This window comes from Idiotropiscis lumnitzeri, chromosome 14 (genome assembly GCF_059441095.1).
Source record: "Idiotropiscis lumnitzeri isolate Australia: NSW breed Sydney's pygmy pipehorse chromosome 14, RoL_Ilum_1.0, whole genome shotgun sequence".
NCBI classification, from domain to species: domain Eukaryota; kingdom Metazoa; phylum Chordata; class Actinopteri; order Syngnathiformes; family Syngnathidae; genus Idiotropiscis; species Idiotropiscis lumnitzeri.
Genome location: NC_142404.1, coordinates 11,545,505 through 11,571,690, shown reverse-complemented (window position 1 = coordinate 11,571,690; position 26,186 = coordinate 11,545,505). Strand labels below are relative to the sequence as shown.

The 26,186-nt window shown below is 43.4% G+C and overlaps 1 protein-coding gene and 1 long non-coding RNA gene across 8 annotated transcripts in view; one reads left to right on the top strand and one right to left on the bottom strand.

Annotated features, from left to right (window-relative positions):
• The window catches only part of LOC148323475 (ATP-binding cassette sub-family C member 4-like), a 36,685-nt gene extending 10,638 nt beyond the window's left edge, over positions 1–26,047 (top strand). For 3 of the 7 annotated variants that reach the window (XM_088314474.1, XM_088314477.1, XM_088314479.1), the window contains 12 exons: positions 4,984–5,063; positions 12,255–12,405; positions 12,990–13,109; positions 13,551–13,661; positions 13,731–13,831; positions 13,932–14,123; positions 16,773–16,928; positions 19,883–19,972; positions 20,431–20,603; positions 21,435–21,540; positions 22,767–22,901; positions 25,294–26,047. In XM_088314474.1, coding sequence (XP_088170600.1) covers positions 4,984–5,063; positions 12,255–12,405; positions 12,990–13,109; positions 13,551–13,661; positions 13,731–13,831; positions 13,932–14,123; positions 16,773–16,928; positions 19,883–19,972; positions 20,431–20,603; positions 21,435–21,540; positions 22,767–22,901; positions 25,294–25,359 — 1,481 coding nt within the window. In that variant the 3' untranslated portion in view covers positions 25,360–26,047. Of the gene's footprint in view, positions 1–4,983; positions 5,064–12,254; positions 12,406–12,989; positions 13,110–13,550; positions 13,662–13,730; positions 13,832–13,931; positions 14,124–16,772; positions 16,929–19,882; positions 19,973–20,430; positions 20,604–21,045; positions 21,541–22,766; positions 22,902–25,293 lie in introns of those variants that run through there. The other 4 variants (XR_015846450.1, XM_088314475.1, XM_088314476.1 and 1 more) reach the window with 4 other exon arrangements.
• LOC148323472 (uncharacterized) overlaps positions 12,840–26,186 on the bottom strand; it is a 64,314-nt gene continuing 50,967 nt past the window's right edge. The window contains exon 4 of the long non-coding RNA XR_015846453.1: positions 12,840–14,135. This is a non-coding gene — a long non-coding RNA (uncharacterized LOC148323472). The remainder of the gene's footprint in view (positions 14,136–26,186) is intronic.

Here is a 26,186-nt window from a genome sequence, read left to right as displayed (position 1 = left end):
ATCTTCTGTCTTCAACCAGGAAATTGCCTGCAAAATCTACATACCGAGGTTTTCATAGTTGAGGATTTTTTTTTTTTTTAATATTTGATTTTGACTTTTGTTTTTCATATTCAGTTAATGACGTTTTTAGAGCAGGTTTGTTATTTTTTTAAAGCTTTAGGTTTTAATAGTTTTCGTCTTCTTTTTTTTATGCAGGGTATTTATTAACTGTGAGGTTAAAGAAAGGGCACATTAAGTATGTAATCAAAACAACCCGAAAAAAAAACATTGAAAGAATTTATTAACAGATTAACAACCATCTACAATTCAAAACAAGTACAGTCCCTATAATTTGAAGAGAAATAAATTCCACCAACGCATTTGCTTTAATCCATGATGGCCGACCGGATGGATGTATGGATGGAAAATGCTTGTGGTTTATTTTAGCTGCAACTTAGGGTGTTGATTTTTTCATACATCAACCAAAAAAAGGAGACTCCATGTTACCTACCATAGCGTTACAGTCGGGTTGAGTTAAGGGGAGGGGCAATTGCAATCGCGTCTTCACAACTCTTTGGCAGCCAATACAACGGATGACGTTGATTCAAGGCGAAACAACCGCAATTCACGAGCGACCGTTCAAACCTCGGTGTGCCGTGGGGCCATACAGCTGTTATTAAATCAGCCACGCAGAAATAAATACATTCAAAATTAACCTGAAACAAGAATGGACAGGATAAATTGACAAAGACTAAAACAGAGGGCCTTTTCGCGTTATTATTATAATGTGCTTTCAGTTAGTTAATATCTTTTGTTGACTACACAAACCTTGCTACAATGTAGATACAAATAAATACAATTTGCTTCAGTTAGCAGTTCAACCTCAGCCGAGGTCTGTGTTTTTCTCAAGGTAGAATTTGTGATATAGCTTTTGTACGTGACTTTGTTCGGGATTTGACAAAGGTTTACTGGCACCGTGCACACGCTGAGCATTGGAGAGGTCGGCCTCAAAGGTAAAGGTTACACTTTCAGGCATCACTGCACAAAGGTCTTATGAATGTGTCGTGCAACAATTCAATACAGCAGCGCTGACTTCAGACTGATGGTACGGCTTTGTATGTCTTCTGTATCAACAATTCAACACTTTTTACCCATTCAGTACCAATTTGTGTCAGGGTTATCTTCAGTGCTGCATGGATATTGTCAACTGCCAAATTGGTGATTACGACCTTTATATTTTACAATAACGTCACAAGATAAGTATTCAATATGATATTGGTTAGAATGAAAGGCACAATGCAGAATATCAACAACTGTTACAACTTACGCCACACCACAAACCACATCGTTATCGCGGTGTTAGACGTAACATTACGATGCCGCGCACCAAAAAGTCACCAAAACTAGTTCAAGTTAAATTTAGATACAAAACCCCAAACACTGCAAGACATTTTGTGGCAGACCGTATAATATTAAAAAAGGTTTTATGATGGTGACAATTACAAATATTTGGGCGCTCATCCTTGCTGTACTGGAACACATGCAAAAATTCCTGACGATTTGAACTAGGACAGATTGTGATCGTCTATAACCACGTTTCTCAGTATTGACGTAATATTTTCAAGTCACTTTAAAGTACAGCCTCTACTAATCACCATACTCAAGTCATACAAACGGCTAGTAAGAACAGGGCTGCTGTATTGTATTTATAGTCACATACTCTAACTCAAAATATGGAGTTTGAAATACAGCCATTCATCCAAATGTGATCCAGTTGGAGCCGCACAGACAGTGGTGGATATGCTGAGCTGATGTTGATCCCTGTAATTTAGTGTCATTGAGTGGCTTAATCCCCTCAGAGACTGCAGGCCAGAGCCGTGGCTCATCAGCACAGTTAAGGAGCCGAGTTTCAGTCAACCCACATACAACCATACTCGGTGTATACCGTCCACCTCAGCACAGTGGTCCATTTCAGAGCTGAACATTAGATCTTCTGTAATTCCCCTCATGTGAGATTCTAATTGTGTCTATAGAGCAAGTGTTTTTTTTTCCTTTTTCTTTCCCCCTTCTCAAAACGTCTGTATTTCAGGTCCAGGATGCAAGAGGCAAAGTGGGGGAAGTATTGCAGACAGCAGGATGATGATATCGAAGTGTGTAAATTGAATGTGGAGATGGAGCGGCGCGCGCGTGTGTGTGCAGCGTGGCTGATAGAGCTCCCCCTCGCTCGGCACTTGCACTATTTAATTGCATGAAAGGGAAGGCAGGGAGATTGCACAAGCCTGGCGGTGAGAGCGAAGAGAATGGATTTAGAATGTATTAGTATTGGCAGCAAGGTGCCGGCGGTGGGAGGCTGCCCCGGGCCCCCTGGGCCCTTCATGGAAAGTGCAGGTGAGCCATGCCACCTCCAGCCTTGGCAGTAACCAACCCCCCCCACCCTCGCTCCTCAGTATTCCGACATTTGCCGTCTGAAAAGACGCCTCTAAAGTGTGCCGTGCCCGCACGCGGAGTGGCTCCCTTATCGTGATGTTTACAGGGCACAGCGATTTGCGACACACCCCGTTCGAGCCGGACCCCACTGTTCCACTTCTTTAAAAGCGATAGGGGGTCGGCTCACCTGATATCTCCACCTGAGCTGGGAGGGCTTGATATTTCCTGAGCCAAGAAAAGTGGTGCAAATCACCCCTGGTGTCTTAAAAGCATGAGAAATGGTCTGATACCACTGTATATCGCTGAAACAGCGATAGCCGTTTTGGCACAATAGCTGATATTGTTGACAAGCACCCAATGATTGAAGCCATTGTCCCGCGCTGATCTCACCTCACAGGCATTTCCATTCACGTAACCGCAGCACCGTAATGCATCCGCTCTATAGCGGAGGATCTATACCTCATTCCTTCTCTGTTAACCGAGCCGCTTGTCATGTCAAACAGCTGATAGCTGACTGATGTCTGCTGCTTTCGGAGCCCCGGAGCATCGCATGATGTAACCGGCAGAAATATATTCCTTTCTCACTGGCATTGTTTGTTCAAGGCATGCAGGAATTTGGGTCATCTGTGGCTTAGACAGTAACATTACATAAACTATTATTGGATCCTGCACAAACACACTTTGACAAGCCGTTTTTCCAGGCGGAAGCAAGGAGACTGGTTGCTAGCATAGCAGCGGCAGCAGCGGCAGCGGCGGCGGCATCTCTACCCGCTTATTTGAACCCTCCCCTCAGGATGTCTGTATGCTTAAGGGGCACTCACACTGTGAATACGATTAGTCTGCCTCCGAGTGTACAACATGCTTACGCCACTTGACTTTGAATCATCGCTGATTTGGAGCATTGCTGGCTCGTTGCAGGGGAATAATGCTTTGGCGGGGTTTATGCAATGGCTGTTATGCGGCAGCCCGGCCTCGTCCGCATGCATGTTTTTAGGCGAGAGCGGTATTTTGGATAAAGCCGTAAGCCGCTTACAGCCGTGGAGAGAGGTGATTACAGGGCCCACCTCCATAGCAGTGACTGGGAGGCAACTTTTAGGTCAGTGGTGCCATGGCTCCACCAGCGGGCCACACACTCTCACATTCTCCTCCCCCTCTCCACCTTCTTAAATCATGCATACATATAGTCACTTCAAAATATATTTGCTTGCTTAGTAGGAGTGGGATTTGCAGAGTAACCCCTGATATGATTTTTTTTATTTTTCAACAAAGCTTGGTTAGGACAACACCAGCCTAAGTGGGTGTGGCAAACGCATCAGAATTGTTATTTGGTATTTTTTAGTGATTTAAAAAAAATTAAATAAACAACGATTACTTTTTTTAAACTGTTTCAGTTTCTGGTTTGACGAGGGCTAAACCAGCCAGTCTCGTTCATGTTCCAAATTTTTTTGGGTGCATTTTTAACGTGTTTGTTTTAACATACACCTAAAAATATTTTTATGCCTTTTATAACGTAGTTGTAGTTTTTTATTCATGTGGTATCGAGTATTTTCCTGGGTATCGAGTTTGAAATGATAGTATTGTGGCAACCGTATAGTATATCTTTTATTTTTCTGCCACAGAAACTCCATCATGGTGAGATAAAGAAAACCTTAAGGCAGAGTAGTAAACAGTTTGTGAGCGCCAGTGGAGGATGTGGATGTGTTCTGTGCCAACAATAAAGGAAGAAAAAAGAATGCAAAAGCGCCATTTGAAATAATGAACACCTGTGCAGATTGGATGGAGCTCAATTAACGTTAATGACACTGCCAGTCACAACAAGCAAAAGACAAGCAGCCAGTCTGAGTTGCCCCCTCCACCACCACCTTTTGTTCCCAGACAAAAGCCTCCTGCACGAATTCTGCTGAGAGATTCTTCATGAAATGAAAAACAAACAATGAGTCATTGTTTTAAGGAGATAAGTGTTTTTTTTCTCCACTGATCTAGCGATGTTTATGTTCAATTGTTATACACTTGTTTCTGCTAGGGCAATGCAGACAAAACACTGTACAGAAATATTTAGAATGGCTGCAGATTGTATATTGTATACATTATGTATTGTATTGTAAACTGTATTATTCATGCAGTATATTGATTATAGAAGTTCTTTATAGGCCAAGCTATTTAGTTCGAGTAACAATGTTTTTGAATGACTCCAAATTGACCTCAAATGATTCACTGCGTGGCAGTCAAATTATGTGATACTCCTCAGCCTATATAATATTCATATATAACAATATATAATATATAATATAATATATAATAATATAATATAATATAATATAATGCTTGTCTATATGTGCCCAGCAATTCATAACCAGTCCCGACTCCAGCTCACCAGCGACCCAAAGAGGACAAGGAGTGTCGAATGACTAAATAAGTCTTCATCACAGCATGATTGTGTTTGTGGGCAGGCAAAATTATTTGTATTGGGTGTTATTACTGTATTTTGTGGAGATGGACATGAGCCAATGTACAAATGCCTTCAATTATGTTAAACATCTGTTTTCATGTGTTCTTTTGTGTGGCGTTGTTCCACAGGAAGAATCCTCAACAGGTTTTCCAAAGACATTGGCCACCTGGACTCTCTGCTCCCATGGACGTTTGTGGACTTCACCCAGGTGAGTCTCACCTCGCCAGGTTTGCTTGCTGGCGCTGCAGCGCGGGGAGGCCATTTCATGCCTGGCTAAACCTGCTTTGTGGTGCGCGTCCCCTAATCTGGAAACAATTACTGTGGGATTACCTGCCAGCGCGGCCCAGCGCCTTGGCAGATTTAATAAAAGTGCCTCATAGGCTGGGGGTGCGGGGGCGTGGCTCCCATAGTGCGACACAACACGGGCGGCCTCTTCGCAGAATGTGTACGCAGCCTAAGCAAGTGATTGGGAGAGAAAAGAGGTGGCACAGAGGAAATAAAGGACAAAGGATGATGGCTTCGATATGGAGGAAAACAGTGGGGAGGGGATGACACGGACGAGGTGCTGAGAGGAAGTGTTTGGTGTTTGCAGTTGTAGGGTTGCATGTACGGCCACAGGGGAAGGGAGACAGTTGAGGCAATGTTGGCGCACACGTGGTTATTTTTTGAAGCATTTTTTTTTTTTTAATTCAACTGTGGTTTCGATCACTGAAGACGGCAGTGAAACTTCTAAGGCACTGGTTGACTTTTGATAAAAAAAAATTCCCACATGAGATGAGTCATTCATTCTCTCATTAGGGTCAGGGGTGAACTGGAGTCTATCCTAGCTTTTTTGTGGCAAGAGGCAAGGTACACCTTTGGCTGGTCGACAGCAAATTATAAGACAATTACAAACATTCACACTCGCATTCTCAGCTATGCGCAATTTTTTTTCATTGCGGACCAGAAACAACATAATTCAAGGTGCAAAATTCTAATTTGTGGAGGAATTTGATTTTATTTACTTAGCAATTAGTATGGTTTCCCCGTCTTTCCTTGTCATCGATGAAACTCGTCAAAACAGAAGTTTAGGCCATTTGCTGCCGCGCAGGCGATGCTTACTGACTTATTGGGCTTAGGGGCAACTCGGCAACGTGTTTAACTGTAGCCGTAGCTAGCTGAAGCTTGTTGTCCGCTACTCGAGCCTCAACATCCTACTCCTGCGTTGCTCCACTTAAACACGAATGTTAGCCTTTTGCTATTCTGTGTTTTGACGAAGAGCAGAATGCTAAAATTTACTTTGTAAACTGGAATGTGAAATTGTTAATTATTTTATTTCAAGCCTTGTATACCCACCGTATAGTCTTAGTTGGACCACATTCAGTGTGGCACTTGCCTCTCTTGACACAACTGGCCTTTTGCACCGTTCGTCTTGGGCACGGTAGCCAAGGGCCACCCCGATGCAGAACCGGGTTAAGTTACCGCCAGCGTCTCCCACGAAAGCCCGCGGAGATGCGCCAGCTCATGCACCTCGCTCCACAAAGAAGGGAATGTTTGCAGCACAATTGGAGGTAGAGGAGCAGGCGTGGCTCCTTGGTTAGGGCCAAAGAATGGAACAAAGGCGTGCTGAAAACGAATCCCCCCCCCTCCACAATGCCTGAGTGATGTTTGTGGCAGATACCCATCTCCCGCTAGACAAAAGCCATCTTAAAATGCTCAAAGCACAAAAGATCGCACGCACAAAAGCTTTTGTCCACTCATTTTGATAAGGTGAATAATGGCAAAAGTAAAATAAGTTAAGAGAAGGGCCCGCCGGCGACGCTGGAAGCAGTGAAAGTCTACGAGGCCGCGAATGTAAAAACATGAACGCCTCGCACCTGACCTACCGGACAATTACACTGGTTGTTGTCATTGGTTTTGTCAACAAGTGTACAGTTGATTCAGGAGACATTATTTATCGGAAAACTCAATATGAATTTACTGCATGATAAATCTAGGGTTCCAAAAACAGTTTTTATTCGGTCACCAACTTTTAAGTTTAAATTCCTGCAAGCTTTTATTGTTGTACTGGGACAAAATTTGGGCAAAGGGCCTTCCTGTTGTATCAAATTCATGTCTGTGGTGTTCGTCAGCAATGATTTATAGAATTCAGTATAATTTTGCTGTTTTCTGTCCAGGGCAGGAACCAAAATTTCGATCTTGAGCACCTTTTGAGTTTGGGACTCCCTGATTTGGACAAAGCTCTATTGTATGGGCTACTTTCTGTTCTTGTTTGCAGGTGCTTCCACAGATCATTAATGCTTTTAGGAAGGAAGGTTACCCCCCCCCCTGCACCCCACAACTCCTTTCTTAAAATCAAAGCATTAGCTGCACAGAAAATCTGCTGATCCTGACTATTGTTGCTCATTCCTGGGAGAACATTTCCCCCCATAGTCTTTGTCTAAATGGTTGTCAGGCAGGAATAAAGTGAAACTTCATAAACAAAGCCCTAACTGGTTTATCTCCCTCTATAGGGAGAGCCCGTTTTCTGTGAGGGGATTTGCACCAGAGCCTCCTCTTTTATGGTGAAGTAAGCACTTTAGCAGCAACACCCTCATGCCCTCCTAACAAGGGGATTCCCTCAACCTGGTTACACCCGACCGGCCCTACTTTTTTTTTTTTTTTTTTTTTTAAACAGGTCTTATTTTGCAGTAATTTGGTAAATTGTAAAGAAGAGTCGTCTTCTTTCCCCTCCACAGCCAGGCGACAAAGACAGAAATGTCAATTAAAAACACCTCAGGCTTTGTGGACTGTTAGCTTTTGTGCGGACTTGACCTTTAAATCCTGGGTTGCCTCTGTTTTCACAGAGGGGGCATGGGGGGGGGACAATAAGGGGGTGGTGGAGAGGAGCAGTCTTTTAGTGCAGGACGTGCAATAAGAGCTCTTGATCAAGTCAAACTTGCTATGAAAAAAGTATAAGGGATATACTTCTGAACCAGCTCATTAATCAATCAAGGATCGGACTACAATTCGGAGTGACCCCTGATTGGAAAAAGTCCAGGCTATCAATGCAAAGGAAAAAGTTTGGGGAAGGGCCTTTTTTTAAATGTCAAATGTTGGACCTTAAAATCCTATTTTGTGGAGAATGACTTTGTAAATATCACACAGATTTACCCCACCAGCCAAAAGTAGTAGCATTCTTAAAGCAATATTTTACGACATCACAGCACATTTGGACAGCGCTTAAAATGAGCAGTCTAGCTTGTACCTCAGCTCATGTTCCCAAATGGTGGGCGAACAATCCGACGGTTGGTGAACTCTGCTTCAAAACGGGACGCTACAAAACTGCTTGATGTAACCTACTACCAATCAGAGCGAAGCCTTTGTACACGGTTATGATGTCAATTACCTTAAATGCAGCCTCAGACGCGAGCCGCACCGGAATTGAATCACTATCTTCCATTTTTATTTCCGGCAACAACAGCCAGGTATGCCGGTAGTTTTACTCCAGTGCATCTGAAGCATTTCTGCCATAACTGTAGTTGAAAGTTTTCATTGACTGCAAATAAAAGCATACAAATTGCCGCTTAATTCATGCATTACAATAGTAAGGCCTGCGGTCATCATTAGCGAGAAAATAGCAGATGTGTTTGTTCATCGTGCTATAGACACCAACTGAGCACAGAGGACACTCACAAACAGAGCGAAAATGGCTATTGTTTAAAAACACTGGCGGGTGGATCTTTTTTCTTTTTGTTGCTGAGTGTGTGTGTGTGTGTGTGTGTGTGTGCATTGCGGCACATTGTGTGTCAGGCTTCTTCAGCGGCTTTGTGGGATATGAGAAGTGCTGACGTAACCGCCAGTGCTGCGGGATGGGATTTCACCGGCTCTTCTCTGGTTCTTCGCCGCCCCGGTGACAGAACAAGTCAAGAATGCACCGCACAGCTTCGGGCGTTGTTAAAGTTACTTTGGGAAAAAAAATGGAGATGCTCCTGTGTGGGAATGTATCATCACACATCCAAAGATGATCCTAATTGAGCATTGTTTTAATGACAGCAGCGAAAGAAAATAAAAGAAACTACACTTGGAAATGATTGTGTGGAATTGAGCAACAATTGATTCTTAGATGTCATTTCAAGTTTATTATGTAGTCATCCAGTTTCTGTCCAGCTTAACCTGTCCAAGGATGTGGTTAGCCTATCCGAGCGATCATACAGAATATTTCTTGAATATTTTCTCCAGGGGTGATATTGTGGTTGAATGCCTTGCAGTCCTGATGGTGGAGGTTTGGATTCTAGCTTGGGCCTTCTTGTGTAGCTTTAGCATGTTCTCCTCATGCGTGTGTGGGGGTTTGGCTAACTACAAATGCACGTTAAGTGAACTGAAAATTCAAAATCAACAATATATCTGAACCCAAAGCGGAAAGCGAAAATCTCCACATACGGACGTGCCGAGTAACGGTGGACATACAACAATACATGAATGTATCCTCGTAGGAAAGAAGATGAGGAGATGATCAGTGACATATATGGTCATTTAATGGATAGCATCGTCCAGAGGTGCTCCCAATGTGCACGTGTGGTCCTATGATGTTTCGGTCCAGCACCTCAGCTGCCGTGACTCACACTCAGCCGGGCCGGGAGGCACAGAGGAGGTCCTTCAAGCCTGGGAACTTCCTTTTACACCGTCTCTGCCTCGCTCAAAAACCTCCCCGTGTGTCAGAATGATGAATCCTGGGCTTTCTGTCTGCGGCGATTGCATTGGTGAGCGGTTCACCAATCACTGCTCTCCTGTGTCGTTAAAAATGTGTTTTGTGTCGCGGAGGAGGAGAAAGGCGGGATGACTGAATGGTGGGCACAAATGATTTATAGTTGGAGCATTGGAGAGAACACATTTCAAAGCCTTTCTCTTATTTCCGCGATGGGGTTGGAAACCAGCAGCTTGACTGAGCCCAAATAAGTGACTTCTTTTACCTTTTCACAGCACACAAAGGCCTTAATCCAAGGACTACTTGAGCCACCAATGTAGACAGCGACCGAGACCACCGCAGTATGTGTCAGCCTCTACTCATCACGCAACAAAACACATTGACTGCAGCTTCATGAAGTGAATATGGCCCAGAAGGACAAAATGTGAAGGAGGTGTCCACAGTCATTTCTCCCAAAGAAAGGCGGCCGCATCTGGGCATTTAATTCTGAAATAAAGCCCAAAGACAGAGCAGAATGGATTGGGTCACCTCCATTGTTCCAGAGCTCGAGTAGAACAGCCCCGTTTTGTTTCAGTACCACTGACCCTTGCAGCTTATTGTGCCGCCCTGTCACGGAAAGTGTGGAGAGAGAAAAAAAAGAACCGGCAATGACAGAGGACTTCTTTAGAGGAGTTTTCTTTGCCGTGCTTTCCCCTCATTTCCTGTTTTGTTTGCACTTTTTTCCCAGTGGCAAGCACGACGCGCTGTCAGTAAATAAAAGGGAGCCAAAAGGAGGCTGCAGTGAGCGGGCCGCCTCCTTGTGTCTGCAGGGATGTTTCATTAAAAGCCAAGTGTTTACTTGGCGCTGCGCTATCACTGCCCCAAACAAATATGACGATTAACTTAAATTTTCGCCATTTATTGCGACATCAAAGAGGCGATGGTATCGCCAAAGCAAATACGGCAATTAGGGTCCGCGGGGATCTGAATGGACTTAGCACACAGCAGTTGTGCTTGAATGAGTCAATCACATGCGTGCGGTGGCTTTCTTTTCCTCGCTATAGAGCAATTAGCGCTAATTCTTTATTTGTACACTAAACCTTTCTTCCATCTATCCACTTTTATGTGCGCCAGGATGTGGCTTTGGGAGTTTTCTGTTCCTGTGTGGCTTCGCCGGCGAGATACGGTTGCGGCCTGAGAGGGTGAGGATGACTTATCGGAGTCATCTCTGTGTAGTGGTGGGCGGGAGCCGCCGTGTTCCCGATGCTGACACGATAAGCGGCAGACCGGGCAAAATGGATGACATCAAATGGCTGGACATGGCGACAGAAAAGGTCCAGGGGGAGCAGGAGGAGCGAGGGCTGCTATCTAATGCTTCCTTTTCCTCATGCGCCCCCTTTGATAACCCCTGCCGTCAGATAAGGCGCCCAAGCTCGGACCTTGGCGATCCTGAATGAAATGGGCCCAATTAGAATTGAAATGAACTAAGCCAGTTAGCATGATGTAAAGAGGAGCGCGGGGAGATATTTGTTCACTTCATGTGTGTTGCCCTCAAGGAAGGAGGCCAGATAGCGCGCAGTAATGGCCCGTGTGCCATCTCTCACCGCAGTCTGCTAGCCTTCCATCAAGGCTCAGATTGAAACTTATGTAGTGTGAAATTCTCGGGATCGGATGTGCTCCGTAGTTTCCACTCCCCGCTTGATTGTGTGGGCTCCACCACGCCGGTGGTTCCACTGGTAATACCCTCTTATCTGACCCGCAAATGGAATGGAGGTGCTTTTCATCACAAAAAAAAAAATAAATAACTCTGAAAGTGATCACGCTTAAATGTGTCCCTCAATACAAATAGTCTCCAGTAATTAACTGTGAGTGGCAGCTGTGTCATACTGATCACCCTGTTTTAGATTTAGATTGTTTTTATTCTTGGAGTCATTTTGGAATGGGATGGAATTAATATACTGGATATTCTTATATTAAATAAATAATGTCATCACCGCCGTTCACCTATTTTGTATCAAATTCAAAATATCTGCCGATCCAGCTGATCAGTTCAGACTAAAGTCTACTAAGATTACATTATTGATTCAATCTAATTGATTTTTATAATGATTGAACATATATTTATTGTATTTCCATAATTCTTTCAGCATTTCATCCATTCATGATAATGCTTATCCTCATTAGGGTCGCAGGTGTGATGGAACCTGTCCCAGCTGACTTTGAGCACATTACAGGAGATTATGCATACTCCAAACCCAGATTTGAACCCAGAACCTTAGAACTGTGAAGCTGATGTGCTAACCACTAAACACTTTTCTACCCATTTTTGCATTCTCATATAATAATACAATAAAAAGTGACATTTAACTGAAACATTGTACTAAAATCCCGTATATTTCCAATTTTTGAGCCATCATCAGATTGTTCTAAAGTTTAAATGACATTGTTGGTGTGAGAGTCTCAGATCCTTAGCCAAGCTGAGGAGTCATTATGTTGTTGTGAAGGACAGAGAGTGCTTCTTGCCTGCCACCTCCACTTAAGGGGCCGCAGGTGTTGAAGGCTCCACCGCAGGGGCTGCTGGGAAATGAGCTGCGGTTAAGTGTTAAATTCTCACCTGCTCCTAAAGTGAGAATTAGCGCTGCCGTGGTTTTCCTTCCACGCATGCAGTGAGTCACCGAGCCTGCTGCTACCTGATTATAAGACGGTGGCGTGCAGACAGATATTAAAAGTTGCTGTTGTTTCTTGTCTCCTCAGGTGTTCCTGCAAGTCCTTGGTGTGGTCATAGTATCTTCTACCGTCATGCCATGGATCCTCATCCCATTTGTTCCTCTCGTCGCCGTCTTCCTGGGCTTGCGACACTACTACCTTCAGACTTCCAGGGACATCAAGCGATTGGAGGCTACCAGTAATTTTTTATTTTTTTTTGGGAGTGGGGTGAGGTTTTGGGGAGGGCGTAGGCTTGTCTATTGGTAGTGGGAGACAAAGGCGGACCACAGGAATGCTAATAGACCATTGAGGTGCTCCACGGTCATTAGCATAAAGGCTAAAGGTGCCGCTGGCCTATGACTCGGCCACACGCAATTTCCTCAAGAGACGGGAGTTCATGACATCGCGTACAATGGGGAAAATGCCAAGTGGGCATGACTGGGCTTGAGTTCACCTATTTGGATGCCGTGCCGCAAAGGCCCAAATGCACACTGGGCCAATAGCTTGTGTCATCTTCAAGAATAAAGCTTTTAAGTGGAAACATTTAGGCTTTGTGAGCCCGACAAATGCAAACAAAAGGCAGCTGAATTGCAACATTTCCATAAAACGCTTTAATACAGAAGCTGTGAATATCGCAAGCTAACATTTTACATTTTTGCTTGACTGAGCTCTATTGAAGCACTGTCCATTATTTAAATGAAAGTGCAGTGGGATGGGAGTGTAAATCGAGCAGTTTTTAATGTGTACGTTGAAATGCTAAACGTCTTTGTTCATTTCCTGCAGCAAGGAGTCCCGTCTTCTCCCACCTTTCCTCTTCCTTGCAAGGCTTGAGCACCATCCGGGCATTTAAGGTTCAGCAGAGATTTCAACAGATGTTTGATGACTATCAAGATCTCCACTCAGGTCAGAAGATGTCATAATAGCTCAGCTAATCGGGAGACACGTTATACGACACACCCAGTAGTGCCTCTATTTGCGTTCTGGCAACAGTGCAAGCACTTCCTAATTGGCTAGCGTTCCGTTTTAAATCAGAATCACGGAGTTTGCGGTTTGGAAGAACTTAGTGCTGACAACACCCAAAGAAATATTCAACAGGTTTAATATATACAACTGTCAGACCGACTGTTTTCTGAGCAGATTGTGGAGAAAAAAAACTGCTCAACACACCACTGCACTGGAAAATTACTCAGTATGTCCAACAATCAGGGCTTTGCTGACTTGTTGGGGGGGGGAAAGATGCTGAAATTCATCTGCATGCGTGTACCCTGCTTAAGACGAATGCCAAATCATTGAATTCTAAATGATTCACGTGTTCAATGACTAAATATCTGTGTTTGCTTACAGAGGCCTGGTTCTTGTTCTTAACTACCTCTCGCTGGTTAGCCGTGCGTCTCGATGGGATTTGCTCCATTTTTGTCACCTTCACCTCCTTTGGCTGCCTTTACTTCAGTGATGGTACTGCATGGACTTCCTGTAGCCATGTGACACATTCTCAAGATCTGATCAGATGTTTATTCATCGCAGACATGGACCCCGGTGCAGTTGGTCTGGCTCTGTCCTATGCTGTGACACTTACCGGCATGTTCCAGTGGGGCGTCCGACAAAGCGCGGAGATCGAGAATTTGGTACCATATCACTTCAAGATCGACTTTTGAACACAATTTATGTGACCAAAAGTCAACGGGCATATAGGAATTGTGTTTTCACTGATTTTTTTTTTCGTAGATGACATCTGTGGAGAGGGTGGTAGAGTACGCAGAGTTGAAGAGCGAAGCACCCTGGGAGACGGACACAACGCCGCCGCATGATTGGCCCAAGAGAGGCTCCATCACGTTTGACTCCGTTAACTTTTCCTACAGCGCCTGTGAGCCTTTGGTCCTCAAGGACTTGACTGTGGTCTTCACATCCAGAGAAAAGGTACAGTAGAATCTCCAAACAAATAGAAATAATGCATTGCAAATAAGCATCATGTCTTAAAATCTCACAAGACTTCAGATCAGTGAGCATCTTAAAAATGGACTCTGCAAATGCCTTTTTGGGTGTCTAAGGTTACGTAAGGGTACCAGTGATGGCGGTGGAAAAGTGTGATGAAAACCATAGAAGTGGAACTGAACTGTGGCATATAATTACATCTGGCTGCTCAGTATCATAGGAGCAATACCATTAATTGAATATCAATAATAAGCACAAATTGATTTTACTCAGTGAACGCCATGTTGAGCATACAATTAACGTACTAAACATGACATCACAAGCACAGAGCTTACAGTATTTAGTCAAGCAATATTCTGTAGTTGTCCTGAATGTGGATTTATTATACAGCCCCTTTCTCATTATATTTGAAAGAAATTATTTCACATTACATTATTTGTTTTGGAAAAATCTGTTTCTTGCAACTGGGAAGTGAAGCTGCATTGCCGAATACAATACAAACAGAATGGATCGTGTTTGACTTTGGAGGTTCCACTGTACAAGGGAATGAGGTCCACACGATGTTAAGCTCCTTATAAATAATCATAGTCCTTGTTTCAAAAGGCGAGATCTTCCTCACTGGTGTGCACAGCCCATGACGCAGGTTGATATGCAGCCGGTGTAGAAGGTGGGATGTGCTTCATTGTTACGTGGCATTCTTTCCCAATCAATTATTAAAGGACAGCATATTGTGCGGCTGATTCTCCAGGACTATACCATTTGTGATTCATGGAATACATATCTTGTAATTAAGACTGTTCGAGTGGATCCATTCGGTCCACATTTGCATTTTGAGCTACCTGCTGGTGACAAGTGTTTATTCACTATGAAAGAGAGGGGAAGGCATATGGAGAGAGACGGAATGGAGATGGAGATGGTTGTGGATGATTGGGATTGTGTTTAATGCAAGGGGGTGTGTTTTTGCATGGCTATGCTTGGGCAGGGCGGCTGATTTCACAATGAATAGGTTGATAAGTGTGGAGGTTCTGGCTTTGACATGGGGAGGGTGCAGGATTGGTGCGGGGAGGTGTGGGGTGTTGGGGGGGGGGGGTCTCTGCTACATGTCACCCATAGAAACACATTCATTTACAGCATTCCTTACTGAGGTCACATACTGGATATAAGCTGATTTTCCAACTGGCCTTGACACAAATGTGACACATTTCATACCAAACTGGATTACTTGGTCAGTGGTTCCCCACACTGCCTATGGAAGGTGACAAACAACCGTAAGAGGAGAGTGAAAAATACCATCATCCACCATTGAAATCCCGCATCCTCTGGAGAATTGTGTGAAAACACACAGCTCCACCGCAACAAAAGCACTTGGGGATTTCCAAGTAGTGCAACACTGAAGCAAACCCCACCCTGTGTCGCCTACAATACAGTGGTGTGCAAACTTCTTTGTATCACAGATTGGTTTCACATAAGATAGCTTTTCATGGACAGGACCAAACAAAATCCAAGTCTAACACGTTTCATTGGATTTTGAAACGATTCTGTTCAGTACGAGCATTTTTAATGTACTAATTTTACAAGTGTAATATTAACTATTAAATCTACTACTAAAGATCAGACTTTCCTTCATCCACCCATTATCTGTTGCACTTATTCTCACATGGGTCGCAGGGGTGCTGGAGCCTAGCTGTCTTTGGGCAGTAGGCGGGGTACACCCTGAACTGGTTGCCAGCCAATCGCAGGGCACACTAAGGCAAACACCTATTCACACTCACACCTCTGGACAATTTAGAGTGTTCATTCAACCCACCATGCATGTTTTTGGAATGTGGCAGAACACTGGTGAACCCGAACAAATCCCACGCAGGCACAGGGAGAACATACAAACACCACACAGCAAGGGCGGAATCAATCCCACGACCTCTGCACTGTGAGGGCTATCGTGCTAACTGGTCGGCCAAAAGTTTGTTTCTCCCTCATTTAGTGTATCAGGTGTAGCAATTTTACAAACTATTTGCACACTATTTAGTAGTAGTTATAGTATTTAGTAGTATGTGCGTGCACTGTACGTGTGCGTGTGTGTGCGCGTGTGTGTGCGTTTGTATGGATGCCGTCATTACAAAAAAATTGCTGTATAGATTCATAATACGAATGAAAAAGTTCAGTAAACGCCTTTATTAAAAAGCTAGCTAGTTAGCCTGCAGGCAAAATCTGATCAGTCGAACTATTGTGTGGACAAGAATGGGAGAGAGTCAAAATTGAACTTACATCGGGACTAAAATACACACTTCTGTTGTCAATTAACATACATTTTCTCAGCTGACTAGTCCCGGGATCAGGTCCATGTGTGAGGGCTGTTGTATTATCTTACACAGTATGTCCTTCATGGCTTGTCAGTTAGCCTTTACAAAACAAAGAGAAACGACGGTATATATCATTCCTACTGAAGGTTAACAAATGTTTTCAATTGGTCTTCTTTTTTGTTCTGCTGTCAAACAAGCTGTCCAATGACGTGGCCTCTCATAGACACAACAGCTCGACAAAACACTCAGTGATTTATCGTCGGAAGAGATCAATTTGTCTCGTTTCCGGATTTCGCTGGTTGTGTGCGTTAAGTTTTCTATCTGTCCCCTGTAGGTGGGCATTGTGGGACGCACCGGCGCTGGTAAGAGCTCCCTGATCTCTGCCTTGTTCCGCCTGGCAGAACCCGAGGGCAGAATCATGATTGATGGCTTCTGCACATCTGACATTGGACTGCACACCCTCCGCCAGAAGATGTCCATCATCCCACAGGTCAGCTTGTTATCACCACTTGCTACTTTGCAGTATTAACATAAACCAACAGATAAGTCGAGATACAACTGCTTATAGATGGTCGACATATCCCATCGTACGACTCTGGGATTTTCTCATGCATTCCGATACACACAGCAGATGGAAGCAGAATTAGAGAGTAGTTTCTCTACCAACAACAGCTAGAATCTAGAATGCTCTGTAATATTTATCATAGCGATGTAAAAAAATGTTTGATAATTAAATAATAAAAAAAAAAAAAAAATCAATTGTCGAAGGCCAAAGTGGAGTACTGATAATGCCGAGTGAAAGATCGTCTTTTTGCTGTAATAGTCCGACTTCACCCCCTTCTGAATACATTATTGCCGTGACTTTTTTTCCTTCTCATATTATAACTTTATCCCCTTAAACTTGAGTACTTTTCTGTCAGATTTCCCTTTACAGTGTCTTAAATGACATTTAGGGTGAAATTATGACATATGAGGCTGTTCGTTTCTCGCCATTCTGTGTCACTGGTTACATAAACCTTCATGCTTTTGGCCTCTTTATGCACCTTGCCTAAAATCTAAAACAAGAGTTGTCACTCAGAGGATTTCTCAAAGTGAGACAAGCGGACGCCTTGAGACAGTTTAACTTTATTTCCGCTTGTTGAAAGTGATACAGCATTAGGAAAATGCCAGCCCGCGGGTGAGTGTCAGCCGAGTGGAGGCAGGGGAGGAGACTCCCACGGCCCGCACTGCGAAGTGAGCAACTCCCCATCCCTGACAGGGGATTAGCCCTCTACCCCCCCAAACATGAGAAAGCTGCTAAGACCAAGTCTCCCCATCCTCGCAGTCAGAGCCCCCTTGTATGCCGTCACTTAGCCCCCCATCGCAGCCAAAATGCCCAAAACACTTTCATTAATGAATCGCTATGGATTTGATCGTTTTCTGGCATTGCCATTGCTTCGGAGAAACTTTTCCCTTCTGGTCCCAACTAATTTGAGAGAGATGTGATGTGACTGTGTTGACTCGCACCTGCAGGGAAAATCAGAAGTGGAACTACATGCTTTCATGAAAAGTTTTACAAACCGCTTGGATGCGCACATATTCATTTGTAAACCCTTTTACTCTCTATATACGTCAAGGATGATACAGCCGGTTCTTGGGTTACGCGTTACTCGACCTACGGCGCTTCATGTCAGCCATTTTTTTTTTTGGCCCGTATGCGAACCTTTATCTGATTTTTTTATGACAGTCTGAACAGCTCAATTCCATTTTTTTATTTATTTATTTATTTTTTTTAAATCTGACCTGCGTCGCTTTCATATGTGTTCCTAGATCGTATACATATCAGATTTTTTGCAATACAACTGCAGCCTGAATGGCCAGGTCGCATTTATGCGACTGAGACGATATCATGGTAGGCATACAGACTGCTCGGGAGGGATATTGACTGTTTGTTTGTCGGTGAATCTGCAAAATGGTTTTGAATAACCTGATTGGCTTTATATTCAACTTTAAATCAATCCCACTTTAAACATGAAGTGGAGATTTGTGGTGGTAGTTGTAACCACACAGACGGCAACGACGTGACGCCCGCCATCTTTAGTGACGTCTCCATGAAATAAGATTGAAAAGCCTTCATTATTTTGCAGACACAGATTTGATTATGATATGTTGAGATTAGCATATGGCATTAAAATGGAGCCATTTCAGATTCTATTGAATTAGCAAGGAATGACTTTGTAAAAAAATATATATATATATATATGTGTGCAGCAAACAGAGGTCTTAGAATTGGTGAAGCACATCATCGCTGAATGGAAAGTTGTGCTTGAAAGCGCTTTTTTATCCGACAGAACGGCAAATCCTCAATTAAAGTATGTCACAAAACTAGTTTGAATTGGGACTTCAGCTGGCTTAATGGCAAGCTGCTATTTTTGCTGTCAGGGGAGGGAATAAAAAAAAAATGTTCGAAATAAAGTAGTGGAGCATCTAAAGCACATGTCAAGTTCTAAAAGTGTTATTTTTGTAGGAAAGGTAGTAAGGTGCAGTCTTGTCATTTCACCTAGAAAAATGTTGAGACATGAGTTAAAAAATGTAATAAAAAATACCAACGATGCCTGATTCCATATCGCCGTGCCTTGCAGATTCACATTTTTAACTCACATTCCTTTAAAGTCACACAAACAATCCACTGTCAAGCACATCACACTACGACCTCAGAAGATCCCCCCCAAGACTTCAGTCAAAGGACTAAATCTGCATGTAGTGTGTATCAGTCAAGGGAAGTAAACAGACTCGCAGTGAAAGAGGTACAACTCGGTGTCAGGTTATCAAACCTTGCACGTCACTATTAGTAACAGTTGTTTACTTCTTTCATACTTGTGCACCAAGCAATTGTAGGTGCAACACACGCTGACTTCGTGTTTAGCACGCGTGGGGTGGTGTTTACACCTCATCCGTGGCCTTCCTGTGTGGCGTTGGCATGTTCTATCTTTAGATTGCCCGTGTTTCACTGTGTACCGTGACTTCCTCCCACATGAATTCGGAAGCGCTTCTTCACACTGTAAAAGAATTTTCAACAGCTAAGAAGCCTTTGCATCCTTGCTACAGGTGTTTTTATGGCTTGATAGAGTCCCACCTGTCGCAACAGTCGTTTCATACGGGTACATGACTGTTATTTTAAGATGACAATCGCTAACCTTTACCAATTTGGCTACTATACAAAATCTATTGTATTCACTTCTCAGCCCTATTGTTCTTCAAGTAAAAGATCAACATAGTGAAGCATAATTGGCTAAATCATTGAATGGGACTTCTGAGTGTATTGAGCCTTTTGTGAGCATCTTCCCCCCCACACATTTCCTAGATGCGCTCTATAAAGGCCGTCTTAACCCTTTCATGCATCCTAGCCCTCGTCATTATCTTTCCTGGCCACGGCCTTCCCTTTCTATATCAATCTACCCACAGGATCCAGTTCTCTTCACGGGCACCATGAGGAAGAATCTGGACCCTTTGAGCCAGCACACAGATGAGGACCTGTGGAATGCACTCCAAGAGGTACTCCAGCCTGTCTCTGAATGATTCCCCCTTGCCGGCCCAGGGGGGATCCCTCTGTCCCCCTGTACAATGCTGCCATTCAGCCTCCCTGCTCGCCACAAGTCATGGGGGGAAATCCCATTAGGGCCAAGGGGCCCTGCTCAATGTGCGGCTTGTAACTGGGAAGCATTGAAAGTGCTGGGGAGATGTGTTTGGGCAGTCAGGCCAATCAGGATGAAGGCTCCCCCCACAGTGAAGGGCTTCAGCTCCTGGTCCTGCCTCTGAATGGGTTTGGTGGCCTGGATTAAAGCTAGAGGCTGGCCACAAGAGAGCACTGGCCAAGGTCATCAGTGGACCTGGCCTTGCATTGTGCCAGGCGGTTAATGGGTGTGTTTGGATGGTTCTTTAAAGGCATCTCAGCAGGAAGCCTTTATGTGGGAGTAATGAAGAGCCGGGGGCCGTGCTCTGCCTCTCCGCAGGTGCAGATGAAGGCCGCCGTGGAGGAACTGCCCAATAAGCTGGAGACGCTGCTGACCGAGTCAGGCTCCAATTTCAGCATGGGCCAGAGGCAGCTGCTGTGTCTGGCCAGAGCCATCCTGTGCAAAAACCGCATCCTTGTCATCGACGAGGCCACGGCCAATGTGGACCCAAGGTCATAGGAGTTTAATAGTACCACTCCGAAAGGGTTCAATCAAACAGCCTTCACAAGAGGATTGATATTGAATAAAATGATAAACGGCAGACTTTTGTATATGCTCCCACTGTGTTCTCTCCAATATTGTTCACATATCCGTCTAAATTTGTGAGATTGAGCACTTCTCCTTTGTTGAGATAATCCATCCACCTCAAAGACGAGGCATTTCAAGATGATGTTGAGACAGCGTGATTATTGTACAGGTGCGGCTGCCCACCATAAAAGGCCAATCTAAAATGTGCTGCAGCCTCTTGAGTTCAGCTGTTTAAAAATGGGAGCAGAAACAAAAGTGTTGCAGTCATATTTTTTGTTGCGTGTATAAAAGCAGACTGCTTAAATGCATCAATTGCGTCAGTTGACTTATTTACTACTTGATGTTGTTCATGTTCTGATGCTTCAGGGGCGATATAACCTGGAAGTTTCCTAAAGTCATTGCAGTAAATATTTTGCATGGAATCGAATGACCAATGAAACAACCGAGTGCAGTAAGATAAACTACAACCACCTTAACTATTTTAAAGGCAATTATAGGTTACATGTAGAATGTGTAGCCACACTCGTGTTGTCAGAAAGTCAGACAACCCTAATGTTATTTAGTGTTTACATTTTCTCTACCCCCACTAAACATCCTGACAACACTTTGCAAAGGAGCTCTGTTAGCCTTTTTGTTTTGTCACGTCTACTGCCACACATACCTTGCTGCATTGTAGTGCGCCGCGTAAAATCCCCGCCCGGGGCGCTTTCGGAAGAGTGTTTTGTTCTCAGGTGTTGTGTTCTGTGGTACTTTAGAACCGACAGCCTGATCCAGCAGACAATACGGGGCAAGTTTCGAGAGTGTACCGTCCTCACCATCGCTCACAGGCTCAACACCATCATCGACTGTGACAAAATACTGGTAGGTGAGCCGGTGGTAAATTTCCATCGTCCCCCACTTCAAGGTTATAACTTAGACTGATGATGTTAGATGACATTAAGGCCATTTTTATTTTTGGGGGGCTTGCAACAAACCTCCAGCAACAAGGATTCAATCACCATGTTTGGTAACAGCTCTGCTCACAAGTGTTTGAGCATGCTCTCGTGCGACTTTATCTTTGGCTCTTTTCCTACAACTGCCTGCAGAGGTGCCAATTAGTGCCATTTATGGCAGCGTTTGTCAAGAGTCTATGGAGGGCTCGGCAGGAAAAACCTCCTGTCTCGTCACCATAAAATAGCCAAATATCGAGCAGCTGGGCAGCTGAGTCGCACCTACACTTTTGTTAAATTCCCCCGGATAGACATTAAGCTCGGAGCTAAATAAAGTCTCACCTGAAGAGCCTGGTCATGGTAATGACACCACGAGGTTGCCCAACACGGAAACTCAACTCATTGAGTATCCTGAGTCAAAAGCAGGTATGCAAACGCTTCAGCCTGCAGGCCAAACACAACTCTGTGTTTTGATCCGACCCGTCTCGCACGCAATTCTAAAAAACGTCTGTCCATTCATCTGCAATACAACTTTTCCATTTTAGAGTCATAGGTAAGGTGGAGGCTTTCCCGGCAGACTGGGTGAGAGGTGCTGTACAATCCTGGACACTAGCCAATTGTAGGACATAAATAGACAAACTGTCATTCACACTCACATTCCCACCTATGGACAATTTAGAGTCTTCATTTAATCCCCACCTCGTATCATCACTCCTTGGAAAACCACACTCCCAATCCGGGTCATGGGTCCACTGTTACAGTGGTGACTCCATCTACTCAGTGTTTCAAACCCGCGCCTGCACCGCGTCACAGGTTTGGAAGTCAAGCACTATGAATGATGCTAATGCTAATGAATAATGCTAAATGCTAAAGGTTTTGGTCATTTTCAGGAGCGGCTTGAGAATGTGATTGAGTTTGACAAAATTAATCCATGGCTGGTTTTCTGATCTTCAGTCTCTGCAACTCAGCACAGCTAATAGGCTAGATGCTATTTGTCCGGCAAGAACACACACAAGTGTTTGCTGTCAACATGAATCTCATAAAATGACTCCAAATGATTTCCGAGCTACTGCCACTGCTGACAAACGGCTAAAATGTGAAAAGTAAAACACACAGGTGCTGGTACGAGCAAAACCCGATTTGCCTGTGTGATTGCAGGTCCTGGATGCCAGTAAGATCCACGAATATGATGAGCCTTACATACTGCTCCAAAACCACAAAGGGCTTTTCTACCAAATGGTCCAACAGACAGGCCGAGCCGAAGCTGCCTCACTGCTGCATGCGGCAAAACAGGTAAATCAATTTGTGATATCATGAAAATGTTTTTCCGACAAAAGGGACAATTTTACAATATGATGTCAGAGCAAAATTTTCCTGCATTTGCCAGAATATATTACATTAGAACCTCAGTTTTTGTATGCTTTGGTTTTAATACGATTTTATTATTTTTATTTTTGGAATGGTACCAATTTTTGTCCATCCACTCTATTTTCATCAAAAAAGGAGTGACTCGACCGTTCATTTTCCATAATCAATGCACATTCATCTGAAACATTTTATTTTCACACAATTAACGTCGGGTTATGATACGATACCAGTGTAATATTTTCACAATTGTATCATGATACAAGAATAGTGTGCTAATAAATACGTTATTACATATACACATTATTGTATTTTTGTTATTTGCGGCTAAAACTTCAGAACTGTTCATTCAATGATTACATTTCCTTCTGAGCGGCTGCATGAATCACAAAAATTAATATTTGACGCTAGTGTATTGGTATTGCATGCGAAGTGATAGGATTATTAAACGCCACCAAACAGCTAACCCGGCACTCCACTTTCCCAATAATACAGTGAAGCAAAAAAATGAGCCCTGACAATGTTAGGACACGACTATCATTTTCAGTGAAAGTACTACAGCCACCAGAACATTAATTTCAAGAGAAATGGTTCCTTTGTAGATTTGTCATCCTCAGATATGATCACAAAAAGTGTCCATATAATCTCCCCTCCCCCCTCCACATAATTTCTAGATCATTTTAGAGATGATTCCTGAAGAAATATGGAGTTTAACTTCATGGTGATTGGGGATAAACTTTCTATGGGGATTACTGTAATAGAGAATGTCCATATTTTTCCCTGTGAAATTCATTTGTGATGTATTTCCCCCTCGGACAGTGACGGGTGATAAGAGCGGCGGGCTCGTCATTGTCATCGCCATTCTCTGCGCATCTGTCTGGGGCCGCAGATAGCATTGCATTGCAACTTCAAACGGGCCTTTGTGCAATGAGAAAAAGTGGGCATCATTTCATTTTCTCACAACTTTATCAGCTCCCGTCCATCTCGTCAGCCAGAGGAGTGAAATGAGTAAAATAGTGATTTGAAAGAGTCAGCACACTGCGCTATTATTTGCTGTGCTGTTAGCCTGCACAGTGCTCCACTGGCAGGGACGTATTGTCCAAGCCTTTCCCTTTTCCTCTCCTGCATTGTACGCCGCTTCTCCTTTCATCAGATTACTGTCTAGCACCACTTTTACATTAAATACTGAAATGTTGTGTGACAACTTTCTATAGTTGTCACTCAAGTTTATACACATTCAATAATCTGATATCAACCTCTTTCTGCTTTGTGCGCATTGAAAGAGGCTCTTCCACTGCCTCTCTGGATATAGCGCGTTGCGGACTTCCTGTTCACAGCTTTTTTTTATTTGATTTTTTTCAAACTTTCTACCGGCGGTGAATGGCATTGTGTTTTGACAAGAATTTAATAGAAAAGTATGTCTGTCAGGCGGACCAACTAACAACTGCTGCGCCAGTGATTCTCATCTGGTGGGTCAGAACTCAAAAGGAGGTTGTGGGCAGCTAGTAAAAAAATAAATGACGTATTCTTATTATGAGGCACACCAAGTTCTCACATGGAACATTCGACTATGAGGTAAGCGACAGGAAGTAGCTGCCTCATGCTTTAGCTGCTTGTTAACTTTGCAAACAAAAACAATGTGGCTCAGCCTCTGGCTGGAGGATGTCACAGTGAGCAATATGCTTTAGGTGGCACATGAAACTCATTTGAAACCGTGTTAATACAGTTATAAGACACAATAAATGTGTTTTCAGAAGCTATTTTTTTAAACAAAGTGTTCTTTAGTTCTCAACATCTACAAAAAAAAAATGCGTATCCCACGGTGACAACAGCATTAGACCACCATACTGCCCCCAAAATGAAGTGACTTACTCTTCGAGTGAAGGAGGGGTGCTTACTAATTGTTGCATTAAAAAAAATATATGTTTGCACTGTCACAAGGGTATGTTAATGATAGAATGTTTAAATCCAATACATTGTTACATTGTGTTATGGTTGATGAACACACACACAAAAGAGATTACAGCAGTAGGTAAATATGAAGTCATATTTAAGGTAAGGTAATGTCATCTTCCTTGCAGTTGTTCAGTTCCTGAATATTTGTCTGCAGAATTCAAGGCTTGCTCGATAAATAGTTGCATACTATCAGCGGGACTGAACGTTTTCCCAGTTAAATAAGCCACTCTGGCATGCTTGAGCGGCTGACAAATCCCTTCAAGCCAGCGCTGACTGCAGCTGTCATAAACGTGGCCGCCGACAGATAGCCGCCGCGATTGTGCGCTCGTAGTCCGTGACGCCGCTTTCCCTCGTATGCTTGCAGATGCACGAGAACAAAAAGCGGGAGGCGCGCCACCTCCAGGACGTCATCTTTGAGACGTCTCTCTGACACTTTGGAGAGCGTCTTTGACCGCCATCGGCGACCGAGCCCTACCGGAAGTATTTATTTTTTTGGCTGTGCATTGGAATGTCCACTTTAGTGTGTGTCTGTGCCTTTATTGATAGTGTGACTGTTTACTGATAACACATTGCTATGTTATTGTACATGCACTGCAGGTTTCTCGTGGGAATTCAATCCTGTGCCGGAGATTGAAAGAGTGCACATATTGAACGTGTTTATTCCATTGCGCTAAACTAATGACGGTTTTAATTCTCCCTGTTTGAGCTCCGCTAAGGTGAACTTTGGGAAAGGAGAGCAAGCTTATGTGCCTTATACTTGTGAGCACTTTTTTCAAATTATGAGTCGGCGTGCACTTTGAACATGACGTCCACAGGACTGTTTGTCAGCCTCAGCTCAGGAAACAAGAGGATGCTGGAAATGTAGCATGTCATCTGCCTTGAAAACAAAATACCTAAAAATCCAGGTTTGCTCGACAACTTGACTATACAGTGTTGCGAAAAAGTATTTGCTCTCATTTTCCTCGGCTGCTGTACACCAATGTTTTCTCCATTTTTGGATGATGGTTCTCACCATTGCTCTCTGGAGGTCTCAAAGTTTAAGGAATGACTCTTACCCCATTCTTTTATAATCGGGGACATAGAGGTATCTACTAAAAAATAATATTAATAATAATAATAAAAATGTTAATTATATATATATATATGATATATATATAAAATATATATAAAATATATATAATATATATATAATATATATATAAAATATATATATTATATATATATATATCATATATATATATATCATATATATATATA